This window comes from Macaca mulatta, chromosome 16, assembly GCF_049350105.2.
Source record: "Macaca mulatta isolate MMU2019108-1 chromosome 16, T2T-MMU8v2.0, whole genome shotgun sequence".
NCBI classification, from domain to species: domain Eukaryota; kingdom Metazoa; phylum Chordata; class Mammalia; order Primates; family Cercopithecidae; genus Macaca; species Macaca mulatta.
In genome coordinates, this window is record NC_133421.1 from 19680165 (window position 1) to 19694858 (window position 14694).

A 14694-nucleotide genomic window follows, 5' to 3' on the forward strand; every position below is an offset into this window, starting at 1 on the left:
AGGCAGGCTCTGCCCAGGGGGTTGGTGGTCAGGGGTGTCAGGCCCAGACTGGCCCCTCCGGAGGGGCCTGGCTCTCAAGGTGGGCAGCATCCCGGGAGGCCCTTGTGACCATCTGCGCTGGCAGGGAGGCTCTGCTGTGAGAACAAGGTGGTGGGTCTTTTCCTGTTGCCTCAGAAGTCAGGAGTAGAGGGGCTGACGGGCTTGATGAGTGCCTACTGTGTGCCAGGCCCCCCACAGTATTCTGCTGTCCCTCGAAAGCTGGTGTAGGCTGCACAGTTTGTGAGTGCAAACCCTGGATTTAAGACCTCTGAGCAGCGGGGAAGGTTTCTTGGAGGAGGTGTGCCTATTGAGATGGATGCAGCAGGTTCTGTGAGGCCGCCAGGACGGGTAGAGTTCCTGGGGGCCTCGGGCCCCGCTGGAGCGTGAAGCAGGCCCGTGCTCAGCTCTCCAGGCTGTTCGTGGCTCCCCTGTCAGCTGCTCATGCCTTTCCAGAGACAAAACAGGAATAATAGACATCATTAAATATGCATGGGGCCCCAGACAGTCGGCGTGGTGGGCTGGGCCTCCCTTCCCCATAACACCGAGCTGCTCTGCTGGGCCGACCGTGCCCCTGGGCCAGCCAGAGGACCCCCATGAGGCGGCATGCAGGCAGGGAGCAGGCCACGGGACCCAGGTAAGGAGACCTTAGCCTAGAGTCCTTGGGGTCTGCCACTGGCCACCCTGGCATCCCAGGCTGCAGGGGTGATAAGGGAAGGGGCAGCAGCAGAGCTGGAGCCTCACCCCTAACTCACCTTGAGGCCCTTCTCTGCCTCACTGTGTTCATCTGTGAGGGGTGTGATGCCCACGCAGTCCTCTCCTGGCAATGGTGGGATACCAAGACAGGCAAGGGCTCCGTGGCTTACCTCGGCCCCTCTCCTGACTGCCCTGATGCCTGGCCATGAGGCCCTAGGTGAGGGTTTCTGCCTGGGTGGTGGCCACTCCCACTTCCACTTTACAGGTAGGGGGTCTGGGCCCAGGGTGAGGTAGGGAAGGCCTTGAGTCCATAGGGTGTCAGGGTGAGTCCAGGCCTTGGATTAGATCCAGGCCTGTTCTGTCCCCCAGGCTGGCTGGCAAAGGGTGGCAAATGAGGCCAGAGGCTGGGGGATCCTCAGGCAATAAGGGCTCAGGTGAGAGGCTCCAGCCACTGAGCCACATGTTCCTTACCATGGATGGGCTTGTTCCTGGGCTAGGTCTGTGTGTGCGTGGATCAGGGCAGGCACTGCGGCCCTGTTATGTCCTGGGCTTTCTGGGTCTGTGGTCAGGATGGTTGTATGTCTACATTTGTGTGGGAGAGAGCGAGCGAGGGATCGTGCAGCTGCGTATGCCCAGGTCAGTGTGAAGTGGTCGCTCACTGTGCCCTTAGGGCTGAGGAAGCTCCCTAAGACCCCCCAAAGGTCTCTGACCCCCACACCTGTGTAAGCTCCAGGCTTGGGCCTCACCCTGTTAGCCACCTTGTTCTCATCGCTCACCCTCCCTGGTGATCACAGGCAGGGGTCTGCACCCTCACTCAGGCCCATGCCCAGGCAGCAGAGCTGCACTCATCTCCCGGCTGGCATCCCTGCAGCCTCCCGAGGATAGTATTCCCTGCAGCTTTAGAAGACTCAGTTTCATAGGAGCCAAAGTCATGAATATTCGTCTGTCCCTCCCACACCTGTGCATTCACTCATTCTCCATCTTTCCTCCTCTCCAGCTTAGATTCCAGTTTCTCATTTCAGAACCGTCCTTTGGCAAGAAAGCTGAATCGAGACCCTCTCCTCCGCACTCTGTCCCTGTCCTAGACAGCCCACCTGACCTCAGCTTCCATCTCGCCAGACCTGGGTCCAAGCAGCCTTTTTGACTCTCCACTGCACTGTCCCATAGCCATCCCAAGCCCACCGTGTCCTAAACCAAACATGGCATTCCCATACCCCTGGCCTCACCTCAGAGACAGTCCCCGCACCTCCCAGCTGTACCAAGCCAACCCCAAGTCTACCTGGCTCCACCCTCATCCCAGCCCCATCTAGCCTCTCACCAGGGCCAGCCGGTTTCACCTCATCCTGAATGTGTCCACTGTACTCCATCACAGCATGGTCCCAGCTGTGTCATTGCCCCCTCTCCATTCTTTTCACATGGCGGCCCGAGCTGCTTTTTATACTACTTTCTAAGAAGCCGTGTGAGGCAGTGGTTGAGACTGTGAACACTCTGAAGCCAGACTGTCCAGGCTTAACTCCACCTTCAAGCTGTGTCACTCACATAACCTCTCTGGGCCCATGTCCTCATCTATAAAGTGGGAAGAGTAATCACACCCACTTCAGGAGGCTGCAGTGAGAGTTGAGCTCTATGTGGCCCGGCCGTTCTGAGCACAGGCCTTGCAGTCAGGGACACGGGCCCTACAGCTTCCTCACTGTGGGCTCTCAGCTGAGGGATCTAACCTCTCCAAGATTAAGCCCTTCATCTATGTGAGAATCTAGTGAGCTATTCCAGAAAATCATTTAGCACCAAGCCTGGCACATAGTAAACATCTGGAAATGTGGAACAGTGACCAAAGTCCCATCCCTTCCACGCCCATTGGGCTAGTTGCTGCCTGCCACCCTGGCCACCTCTCATTTCACATGCCCTCAATCACTCTGCTCCAGCCATAGGACTGTCCTTGCAGCCCCTCTTACCACCTGGCCTTTGCACATGTTGTTCCATCTGCCAGGAATACAGTTCCCTCTTCCATGTTACAAACTCCCTCTTGTCCTTCAGATCTTGGCTCAGGGTTGCCTTGTCAGGAGAATCTTCCTGGACCTCCAGTGCAGTGTTTGGGCATCGGGGGTCATGCCCTGACCTTCACAGCTCTTTTTGTTGATGTGGCTCTTTGCTTAAAGTCTGCATCCAGGATGGGCATGGTGGCTCATACCTGTGATCCCAACACTTTGGGAGGCTGAGGCAGGAGTATTGCCTGGGGGCAAGGAGTTCAAGACCATCCTGGGCAACATAGTGGGACCCTGTCTCTACAAAAAACAACCAAAAAAAAAATTAGCCAGGTGTGGTACCACACACCCGTAGTCTCAGCTGCTCAGGCAGCTGAGGTGGGAGGATTGCTTGAGCCTGGGAACTCAAGACTGCAGTGAGCTGTGATTATGTTACTGCACTCCAGCCTGAATGATAAAATGAGACCCTGTCTCAAAAGAAAAAAAAAAAAGTCTGTGTCCCCTACAACACAGGGAGCTCCATGAGCAGAGATCACATCTGGTTCCACTTGACTCTGCGAATTCCAAGTGCCCTGCACAGTGCTTGGCACGTAACAGATGCACAACTAATGCACAAGTAATATTGAAGAAATGAATGAACGAGAGACTTGCTCCCTGACACCCACTCTGTGCCTGCACAGAGGATGGGGACCCTGAGAGGAAGGCAGGACCTGGAGCCTACCAGAGGAGGGGCAGCCTCAGCTGACTACTAGCCTGAGGTCTAGCCTGGAGCCCAGAGACCAGGAGGGGTCAGTTGGGCAGGACTTGCCGCCAGCAGTCACCCAGACCTCCTCACTCAGAGCAGACAGGCAGCAGCCTGTAGCAACAACATTGACAATCATAACAACAGCTGCTTACCCAGGCCAGCCACTGTGCCCGGCTCTCCGCTATCTCATGTAATGCCCAGGTCAGCCCTGGTAGGGGAGGCATCTACACTCACAGATGAGGAGACTCCAATGCCGAGGCTGCATGACTTGCTATGGGTCAGATCCAGGAAGGGAATGAGACCTGACCCAGAGCTCTCAGCCACTGGGCTCCACGTCCCCGGGGCTAGAGCTGGGCTTGCCTCTCTGAGAGGCAGGTTCTTCATCTGGACAATGGGGCTTTGCAGTGGAAAGATGCCTGCCTGAGGGTTTGAGGCGGGACTTGGGCAAGCCCGCTAGACAATGGTGGCCTCTCAGCCTTTCTCCTGGACAGACAGACAAGGCTCCCCTACTTGGGGCAGACAGAAGGTATGGCTCTGGGAGGTGCTCTTGGGCCTGAAGGGCCAGTCCTGCCCTGCTTCTCCCCAGCAAGTCTCTGACCTTTCTCTGCCTCACTTTCAACAAATGTAACAAATATTACATGGAGCTGGGATAGGGGTAGGGTTGGACCTGTGACATCTCAGGTCCCTGAAATTCTTCCTGGGAGCCCCTCTAAAGTGGTGTTTCCACTCACTGTCTCCAATCTCCCCCCCTCTTTTTTTCCATTTTCACATTTACACTTGTTTGGGGGGTTGGGGAGGGACAGGGTCTCGCACTGTCACCCAGGCTGGATTGCAGTGGTGCAATCTCAGCTCACTGCAACCTCCACATCCTGGGTTCAACTGATTCTTCTGCCTCAGCCACCACGCTGTGCACACCTGTAGCTGGGATTACAGGTGCACACCGCCATGTCCGACTGATGTTTGTATTTTTAGTAGAGACAGGGTTTTGCCGTGTTGTCCAGGCTGGTCTTGAACTGCTAGCTTTGAGTGATCCACCTTCCTCGGCCTCCCGAAGTGCTGGACTACAGGTGTGAGTCAGCGCGCCCGGCCCACATTTACACTTTTAAATGTTACATTTTTATTTGGTTTTTCACTCAGAAATGCATTCACATGGATCAAAAATCAAACAATCAAACTAATACAGAAAGATTTACAGTGAGATAACCATTCTCATTAATTTCTTGAGTATCTTTTGCTATATTTCTTTTTTTTTTTTTTTTTTTTGAAACAGAGTCTCACTCTGTCACCCGGGCCGGAATGCAGTGGCACGATCTCAACTCACTGCAACCTCCACCTCCTGGGTTCAAGAAATTCTCCTGCCTCAGCCTCCGGAGTAGCTAGGACTACAGGCATACACTGCCACACACAGCTAATTTTTTGTATTTTAGTAGAGACAGGGTTTCACCATGTTGCCCAGGCTGGTCTCTAACTCCTGAGCTCAGGTAATCAGCCCGCCTCGGCCTCCCAAAGTGTTAGGATTACAGGCGTGAGCCACCACACCTGGTGCTGTATTTTTGTTTATTTTGACACAGAGTCTTGCTCTGTGTCAGAGGCTGGAGTGCAGTGGCATGATCATGGCTCACTGCAGCCTCAAAATACTGGCTCAAGCGATCCTCCCACTTCAGCCTTCTGAGTAGCTGGGCCTACAGGTGCCTGCCACCACTCCCTGCTAATTTTTTGGTTTGTTTGTGTTTTAGGGACAGGGTCTCATTATATTGCCTAGGCTGGTTTCAAACTCCTGGGCTCCTCCCATCTTAGCCTCTCAAAGTGCCCAGGCATGAGCCACTGCTCCCGGCTGTAGTATTTCTAATATGGAAATAAAAAAAGCAAATACAAGTGAAGCATGGTGACTCACGCCTTTAATCCCAGCACTTTGGGAGGATGAGATGGGCAGATCACTTGAGGTCAGGAGTTCAAGACCAGCCTGGCCAACATGGCAAAACCCTGTCTCTACTAAAAATACAAAAATTAATCAGGCATGGTGGTGCATGCCTGTAATTCCAGCTACTCAGGAAGCTCAGGCCCAGGTGGTGGAGGCTGCAGTGAGCTGAGATTGCACCACTGCTCTCCAGCCTGGTTGGCGGAGTGAGACTGTCTCAAAAAAAAAAAAAAAAAAAAAAGCAAACACAAGAATACAAACTTGGCTGGGGGCAGTGGCTCAAGCCTGTAATCCCAGCACTTTGGGAGGCCGAGACGGGCGGATCACGAGGTCAGGAGATAGAGACCATCCTGGCTAACACGGTGAAACCCCGTCTCTACTAAAAAATACAAAAAACTAGCCGGGCGAGGTGGCGGGCACCTATAGTCCCAGATACTCAGGAGGCTGAGGCAGGAGAATGGCGTGAACCCGGGAGGCGAAGCTTGCAGTGAGCTGAGATCCGGCCACTGCCTTTCAGCCTGGGCCACAAAGCGAGACTCCGTCTCAAAAAAAAAAAAAAAAAAGAATACAAACTTATATTCTTACCACCCACTTCCTCTCACACACACACACACACACACACACACACTCTCTCTCTCTCTCCCTATAGAAAGGCCTCAGTAAACACTGTAGTCAACAGGCTGTTCTGCAGCCTGCTTCCTACACTAGCAGGTCCTGGAGATCGCTCCCTGTCACGACACAGAGATGGTCCATATTCCTTGTTATAGCTGTGCTATGTCCCATCCTGGAATGCATTGCGGTGTACTGCGGCAACAAGCAGCTCTGTTTGTTCATCCTTACCCATAAGGACATGTAAGAGACACCCCCAGGGGTGGATTACTTGCTTCCTTCCTTCCCTCCCTCCCTCTTGTCCTTTTTCTTTTTTAAAACAGTCAATATATAGTCCGCCTTCCCTACAATTCACCCACCAAAGTGTACAATCCTGTGGTTTTAGTATGCTCACAAGTGGGCCCGCCTTGTGACCACCGCAGTCCTGTCTTTCTTTTTTTATCTTTTTTTTTGAGACGGAGTTTTTGCTCTGGCTTGATTTTTGCGATGGCTTGATCTTGGCTCACTGCAACCTCCACCTCCCAGGTTCAAGTGATTCTCCTGCCTCAGCCTCTCGAGCAGCTGGGATTACAGGCATGCGCCACCATGCCCAGCTAATTTTTGTATTTTTAGTAGAAACGAGGTTTCACCATGTTGGTCAGGCTGGTCTCAAACTCTTGACCTCATATGATCCACTTGCCTTGGCCTCCCAAAGTGCTGGGATTACAGGCATGAGCCACGACATCTGGCCCTGGTCCTGTCTTTCTTGAAACCTCTTCCATTAGGTGTAACTTCCCTCGCCCTCACCACTGTACTGGGACCACTCTTGTCACAGTCACCCCTGGAGTTCTAAGGAGCTGCATCCATTAGTCAGCTCTCCATTCTTGACTAACATGGGCCATGTGCCCATCTGTCATAGCAGTCCCGCCCTCCTGCGCAGCCCCCAGGATCCCACTCCCTCCTGGGCCTCCACCTGCTCCTCTGGCTGGCTTCGTGGTGCTCACTCACTGCCTCCTTGGCTCCTAAGCACTGCAGCCCTGCGGCTCATTCCGTGACCTCTCTTCCCTCTATACTCATTCCCTGGTGTCATCCTCCAGAGCTGTGGCTTCAATGCCTTCTAGATGCTGATGACTCCCTAACTGATGTCACCAGCCCTGATGGCTGTGATGGCCCCTTAGCAGTGCCCAGTGCCCAAAGCTGACTCCTGGGCCCTACCTCCTCAACTTGCTCTGCCCGCAGCCTTCCTCATCCTGGCCAATGACCTGACAGCCTCTCCATTCTCCCTGCTGTTCAGTAAGGAAACCTGGGAGCCATTCCTGCACCCTCCCCCATCCCCATCATCAATCCTGTCAGCCCTACCTGCCACATGTCCCCAGCATCCTCCCACTTCTCCACACCTTAACAGCTGGCAGCCTGGTGCAGGAGGACCTCCATGGAAACTTCCACGCTGGCCTCCCTGCCTTCACCCTCACTCCTGCAGCCACTTCTCCCACAGCAGTAGAGGCTCCTATCAAGACTGAGGTCGAGGCCAGGCATGGTGGCTCACGGATGTAATCCCAACACTTTGGGAGGTCAAGGCAGGCGGATCACCTGAGGTCAGGAGTTCGAAACCAGCCTGGCCAACGTGGTGAAACCCTGTCTCTACTAAAAATACAAAATTAGCCGGTGTGGTGATGTGTGCCTGTAATCTCAGTTTCTTGGGAAGCTGAGGCAGGAGAATTGCTTAAACCTGGAAGGCAGAGGTTGCTGTGCCAAGATCGTACCATCGCACTCCAGCCTGAGCAATACAACGAGACTCTGTCTCAAAAAAAAAAAAAGACTGAGGTCGAATTCCATCCCTTCTCTGCCAAAACCCTCCTCCCACGGCTCCTGCCTCACTGGCAGTCGAAACCAAGCCCTCACTGTGGCCCACAGGCCCTGCACGTGTGCCCCTGAACTCTGACCTCACCACCCAGTGCACCCCCGCTGCCCTCCAGCCACCTGGTCTGACTGCTCCTCCATCTGCTTGGGACTGTGCACTGCCCACAGGCTCTCTCCATGGCCCCATAGCCACTAGGCCTTCCCTGACTTCCTGTTTAATGTCACACCCCCACTTCTTGCTGTCCCTTCCACAGCACTTGTGCCCCATTATCTGTTACTGATTTTCCATGTTTATTGGCTCTCCGTTCACCCACATTTGGTAACTGCATGAGGGCAGGCTTTTTCTCTGTTTTGCTCACAGCTGTGTCCCCAGCACTTAGACGGTGCCTAGTATGCAGCACACTTCCCACAGAGGCTTTTGAATGTATGGGTGAGTGAGTAAATGCTGGCTACAGGACCCTTAGGGAACGGGGCCAGGCTGACTGAGGAATCCAGGTTGGGGTAGCTGTGGGCAAGCACTGGAGAGGCCTTGGTGCCTTTTGGAGGCCCAGCTGGGCTCTGGTTTGCCCAGTGGCTTGGTCAGGGCCCTCCCCCTCCAGGCAGGAGCAGGTTATGGGGTCAGCTCGACTATGCTCCTGGCTCTGCCCAGTGTCCTAAGCCACTGCAAGCCCAGTGATTACCCAGGAGCTCAGTGGGCAGGAGGGCCTAGTAAGGGAGGTAGTGCTGAACCCGGCCAGGACGGGGTTCTGCCTTCCCAAGCCAGGTGGCCTCGAGCAAGTCCCTTCACCTTTTGAGTCTGAGTTTCCTCATCTGGAGAACAGAGAAACTAATAGCTCATATCGCACAGACCTGCTGTGACCATTGTGCCACACACCTGACTGGGGCCTCACTCTGGAAACTGGCTCCAAGAGGAGCTGGGGCAGGTGTTGATATCTCTGGGCTCAGAAAGAATGTCTTGGCTGGGCGCCGTGGCTCACATCTCTAATCTCAGCACTTTGGGAGGCCGAGGTCGGTGGATCATCTGAGGTCAGGAGTTTGAGACCATCCCGGCCAACGTGGCAAAACCCGTCTCTACTAAAAATACAAAAATTGGCCAGGTGTGGTGGCACATACCTGTAATTCCAGATATTTGGGAGACTGAGGCACAAGAATTGCTTGAACCCGGGAGGTGGAGTTTGCAGTGAGCCAAGATTGTACCACTGCCCTCCAGCCTGGGCAACAGAGCGAGACTCTGTCTCAAAAAAAGAAGAAAGAAAGAACATCTCCCCTGTCCTTCATTTTCCTCAAGCGGACAAGAGCCACTGCCCAAAAACAGAAGGGAGAGTGGGCAGCCCCTCAAACTCCTGCTCTGCAAGAGGCCCACTTCCTGCACATATCCCCTAACTTGCCCCAAAAGCCGTCCATCCAATTTATCTGGTTTCCATCAAGCCCTATTCCCCATCCCTGTGAGACTGCCTGCACCAGGCACCAACAGCCCCTGGTGCAACTCCTCTGAGCGGCTGGGCACTGACTGGCTCCAGGTGAATCTTGGGGAGGAGGAGCAGGAAGAAGAGGAAAGTGAAGAGCCAGAGAAAGTAAACAGGGGGAAGAGGCAGACAGGGGGAGACCTCCTCTGCTGCATGGTCCCCTCTCCGCTCCTGCCACTTGCCTGGGAAGGCCTCTCCCTGTCCCTGTTTCACAGCTGAGCACGCTGAGGCTCTGAAGCCACTGATCTGAGGGCGTGGAGCTGGCAAGTGGCAGAACCAGGGCCAGAACCTTGCTGCTCTGGGGTTGCCTATGCTAAACCTTAAGCAACCAAAGAATTAGCTCTGGGACCAAAAGACTGAAGCAGAGTTCAGTAAGTAGGGAGCTTGATGTTAACTGGGGTCCATCTTGAGAAGGGGGAGGAGGAAAAGGAGGAGGAGAGCTGGTTCTGAGGCTTCAGGTCTCAGAGCTGCCACTCCCCACCCCCGCTGGCCTGCTCAGTTTTTTCCACTGACAACCTCTTTTAGTGCAGGTTCTCAAAAGTGAGTTAGACTGGCCACCAACCAGACTTTGGATATGCAGCCTTAGGTCAGGCCATATGAAGCAATCAGCTATGCCCAGAGAAGGCAGGAACCATATGACCACAGCCTACTCAGCCAGAGCAGAAAGTAAGAGGAGTGGACAGGGCTAGGCAGGGACCCCAGACAGGAGCCAGTAGGAGGCATCTCCAGTTACCCAGCAGCTCCATCAGGTCTTGCTTCCTTTTGGTGAAAGAGACAGAGCATAGCTTATCACTCCCATTCTTCAGAGGAAACTGAGGCCCAGAGAGGACAAAGGCTTTCCTGGACCCACACAGCCAGTCAGTGACAGAGCCTAGAGTCAGAGTCAGGCCCGACCCACCCTCCATTTCCGCCTCTCTACCCCGCCCCCCCGCATACACACACAGAAGTGGAGTTCCACTGAAACACCCCTCCGTGCCCTGCCTTCTGAGCCAGCAGCCTGGCTCCCCACCCCATGTATTATTCAGCTCCTGAGAGCCAGCCAGCTCCCGTTACACTGACCGCAGCCCAGCACCTGCTCTGCCCATTCCCCTCCTCCCTTGCCCAGGACCTAGAGCGTTCAAACTTCTCCTCCAAGATGACTTGGTGGGCTTTGACCATCCCACCCTGGGCTCCACTTCCGGTCCAGTGCAGGTGTGCTGGTGATTTAGGGCAGGTGGCATTCCATCTCTGTGGCTCAATGTCTTTGTCTGTGAAGCCGAAATGACCCAAGGGCTCCCTTCAGGGGGTTGAGCCAGCTGTGGCCTAGGGAGGGCCTGACCAGGATGAGCACTGACGTTGCCATGACGACTCCGAGGCAAGAATGTCTTCCCCAGCACAGGCCTCAGAGGCAGGCTTCCCCATCCCGGTAAACAACACCCACACACTTTCCACCACTGCTCTAGGGTGAAACCCAAGGCGCTCTAGAGGAGATGAATTATGGATCCGCCCTCCCGGAATCCTGGCTCAGCCCTCCCCACGCCACCCGGGGCCAGTCCAGTCTGCTCCCAGTCCGAGGAGGCCGCGTGTCCAGCCGCGGGCAGGAGACCGAGCAGGTCCCTGTGTCTCCAAGTCCCTGAGCCCGTGACACCGGCCCCAGGCCCGGTAGAGAGCAGACAGCCACCATGGCGAAGGAGGAAGATGAGGAGAAGAAAGCCAAGAAAGGGAAGAAGGGGAAGAAGGCACCGGAGCCGGAGAAGCCCAAACGGAGCCTGAAGGGGACGTCGCGGCTCTTCATGGGTTTCTGCGACCGCACACCCAAGATCTCCAAGAAAGGCCAGTTCCGCAGCGCCTCGGCCTTCTTCTGGGGCCTCCACACCGGCCCCCAGAAGACCAAGCGCAAGAAGAAGGCCCGCACTGTGCTCAAGTCCACGTCGAAGCTCATGACGCAGATGCGTATGGGCAAGAAGAAGCGGGCGATGAAGGGCAAGAAACCGTCCTTCATGGTGATCCGCTTCCCAGGCCGCCGTGGCTACGGCCGCCTTCGGCCGCGCGCCCGGTCGCTCAGCAAGGCGTCCACGGCCATCAACTGGCTCACAAAAAAGTTCCTCCTCAAGAAGGCCGAGGAGTCGGGCAGCGAGCAGGCCACGGTGGACGCCTGGCTGCAGCGCTCGAGCTCTCGCATGGGCTCCCGCAAACTCGCCTTCCCGTCGGGTGCCGAGATCCTGCGGCCTGGGGGCCGGCTCCGGAGGTTCCCCCGCAGCCGCAGCATCTACGCGTCAGGCGAGCCCCTGGGCTTCCTGCCCTCCGAGGACGAGGCCCCGTTCCATCACTCGGGTTCCCGCAAGTCGCTGTACGGGCTTGAGGGTTTCCAGGACCTGGGCGAGTATTATGACTATCACCGCGATGGCGACGACTACTATGACCGGCAGTCACTCCACCGCTACGAGGAGCAGGAACCCTACCTGGCGGGCCTCGGCCCCTACAGCCCGGCTTGGCCACCCTACAGCGACCACTACTACGGGTACCTGCCGGAGGACCCCTACGACTACTACCACCCCGACTATTACGGTGGCCCCTTTGATCCAGGGTACACCTACAGCTACGGCTATGGCTACAACGATTACGAACCCCCATATGCGCCCCCGTCGGGGTACTCGTCTCCTTACAGCTACCACGATGGGTACGAGGGCGAGGCGCACCCATATGGCTACTACCTGGATCCCTATGCACCGTACGACGTGCCATACCCGCCCTATGACCTCCCGTACCACACTCCCTACGATGTACCCTACTTTGATCCCTACGGGGTCCCCTACACCGTCCCCTATGTCGAAGGCATCTATGGCGGTGGGGACGAGGCCATCTACCCCCCCGAGGTGCCCTATTTTTACCCAGAGGAGTCGACCTCGGCCTTTGTGTATCCCTGGGTACCACCGCCCATCCTGTCGCCCCACAATCCGTATGCCCACCCCATGGATGACATTGCCGAGCTGGAGGAGCCGGAGGACGCGGGCGGGGAGCGTCAGGGGACCTCCTTCCGCCTGCCCAGCGCCGCCTTCTTCGAGCAGCAAGGCATGGACAAGCCCGCCAGGTCCAAGCTGTCCCTCATCCGCAAGTTCCGCCTCTTCCCGCGACCCCAGGTGAAGCTGTTTGGGAAGGAGAAGCTGGAGGTGCCCCTGCCACCCTCTCTGGATATTCCTCTGCCCTTAGGGGATGCGGACGAAGAAGAGGACGAGGAGGAGCCGCCCCCGGTGCCCAATGTGCCCTACGGCCACCCTTTCTGGGGCTTCCTCACGCCACGCCAGCGAAACCTCCAGCGCGCGCTGTCGGCCTTCGGCGCCCACCGGGGCCTGGGCTTCGGCCCTGAGTTTGGCCGCCCCGCTCCTCGCCCTGCCACCTCGCTGGCGCGGTTCCTCAAGAAGACGCTGTCGGAGAAGAAGCCCATTCCGCGGCTCAGGGGCAGCCAGAAGGCCCGGGCGGGCGGCCCCGCGGTCAGGGAGGCAGCCTACAAACGCTTCGGCTACAAGCTGGCTGGCATGGACCCGGAGCGGCCCAGCACGCCCATCGTGCTGAGGAGGGCCCAGCCACGCGCTCGCAGCGGCAACGACGCGCGCCGCCCTCCCGCGCCCGCGCCCGCGCCCAGGAAGGTCTCCCACTGGAGCGCGCTCCTGTCCCCGCCCGTGCCCCCTAGGACCCCCAGCCCCGGGCCCCCGCCTGCGCCGCCCCTCTACCCGGCACTCTCGGGCCTGCCCCGGCCGGCCTCGCCCTACGGCTCCCTCCGCCGCCACCCGCCACCCTGGGCCGCCCCAGCGCACGTGCCCCCGGCGCCGCAGGCCAGCTGGTGGGCCTTCGTGGAGCCCCCTGCCGTGAGTCCGGAGATGCCCCCCGACCTACTGGCCTTCCCGGGGCCCCGACCCTCGTTCAGGGACTCCCGCGGGCGAGGGGCGGCCTTCGGCTTCCCCGGGGCCTCCCCACGGGCGTCGCGGAGGCGAGCCTGGTCACCACTGGCCTCGCCCCAGCCCTCGCTGAAGAGCCTGCCGGGCCCCGGCTACCGCTCACCCTTGGCGCCCCCGTCGCCTCAGCTGTCCTTGCGCGCGGGACCCTTCCAGCCGCCCTTCCCGCCCCCGGCCCGCCGGCCCCGCTCGCTGCAGGAGTCCCCAGCCCCACGCAGAGCCGCGGGGCGCCTGGGCCCACCCCGCTCGCCGCTGCCGGGCTCACCCAGGCCACCCTCGCCGCCCCCGGGGCTGGGCCACAGCCCGCGGCGCCGCTCCCTGAATCTGCCCTCGCACCTCCCGCACACGTGGCGGCGCCTCAGCGAGCCACCCACTCGGGCTGTGAAGCCACGAGTGCGCCCGCCCTTCCACCGACCGCCCGGGGCCGGAGCCGGGGCCTGGCGGGCGCCCTTGGAGCACCGGGAAAGCCCGCGAGAAGCCGAGGACTCAGAGGTGCCCTGGACCGTGCCCCCGCTGGCCCCCATCTGGGACGTGGACATGCCTCCCACCCAACGCCCACCCTCCCCCTGGCCAGGAGGTGCAGGCAGCCGCCGAGGCTTTTCCAGGCCACCCCCTGTGCCGGAAAACCCCTTTCTCCAGCACGTAGGCCCTGTGCCATCCACCACCCTCCAGCCTGAGGATGCAGCTGCTGATATGACCAGGGTCTTCCTGGGCAGACACCATGAGCCGGGTCCTGGACAGCTCACCAAATCAGCTGGCCCAACCCCTGAGAAGCCTGAAGAAGAGGCCACCCTGGGAGACCCCCAGCTGCCAGCAGAGACCAAGCCTCCAATCCCAACACCTCCCAAGGATGTCACACCCCCTAAGGATGTCCTCCCAGAGCAAAAGACATTAAGGCCCAGCCTCTCATACCCACTGGCTGCACGTGAGCAGACCAGGGCCACATGGCCACCATGGCACCGCTGGGGGACACTGCCCCAAACCGCAGCCCCCTTGGCACCCACCAGGGCCCCAGAGCCCCTGCCCAAGGGGGGCGAGCGGCGCCAGGCAACCCCTGGGCGTTTTGCTGTGGTCATGCCTCGTGTGCAGAAGCTGAGCTCTTTCCAGCGAGTTGGGCCTGCAGCCCTGAAGCCTCGAGTCCAGCCAACCCAGGACCCCAAGCCAAGAGCCTGGGGTCTTCGCTGGTCCTGCCTCTGGCTTCGGGCAGATGCCTGTGGACCCAGGCCACGAGTACACGCCCACCCCCAGTCCTGCCACCTGGGCCCTGGAGCCGCCTGCCTCTCCCTTAAGGGCTCCTGGGAAGAGGTCGGCCCCCCAAGCTGGCGGAACAAGGTATGGGGGCACAGATTACAGGGAGGGTTTGAGGGTTCTGGCCTAGAAAACAGGGCAAGAGAGACAGCCTGAGGAGCCCTGTGCAACCTTGGAGAGCGGCTGCCTGCTGGGGCCTGTAAGTTGGGGAGAACAGTCCCTC

At 58.1% G+C, this 14694-nt stretch overlaps 1 protein-coding gene across 2 annotated transcripts in view; it reads left to right on the forward strand.

The window, feature by feature from the left end:
* The first annotated feature begins 604 nt into the window (after positions 1-604).
* The window catches only part of MYO15A (myosin XVA), a 75033-nt gene continuing 60943 nt past the window's right edge, over positions 605-14694 (forward strand). Inside the window, exons 1-2 of one of the 2 annotated variants that reach the window (XM_077970487.1) lie at positions 605-673; positions 10734-14555. In XM_077970487.1, the coding sequence (XP_077826613.1) occupies positions 10953-14555 (3603 nt within the window). In that variant the 5' untranslated portion in view covers positions 605-673; positions 10734-10952. Of the gene's footprint in view, positions 674-10733; positions 14556-14694 lie in introns of those variants that run through there. The other variant, XM_077970488.1, reaches the window with a different exon arrangement.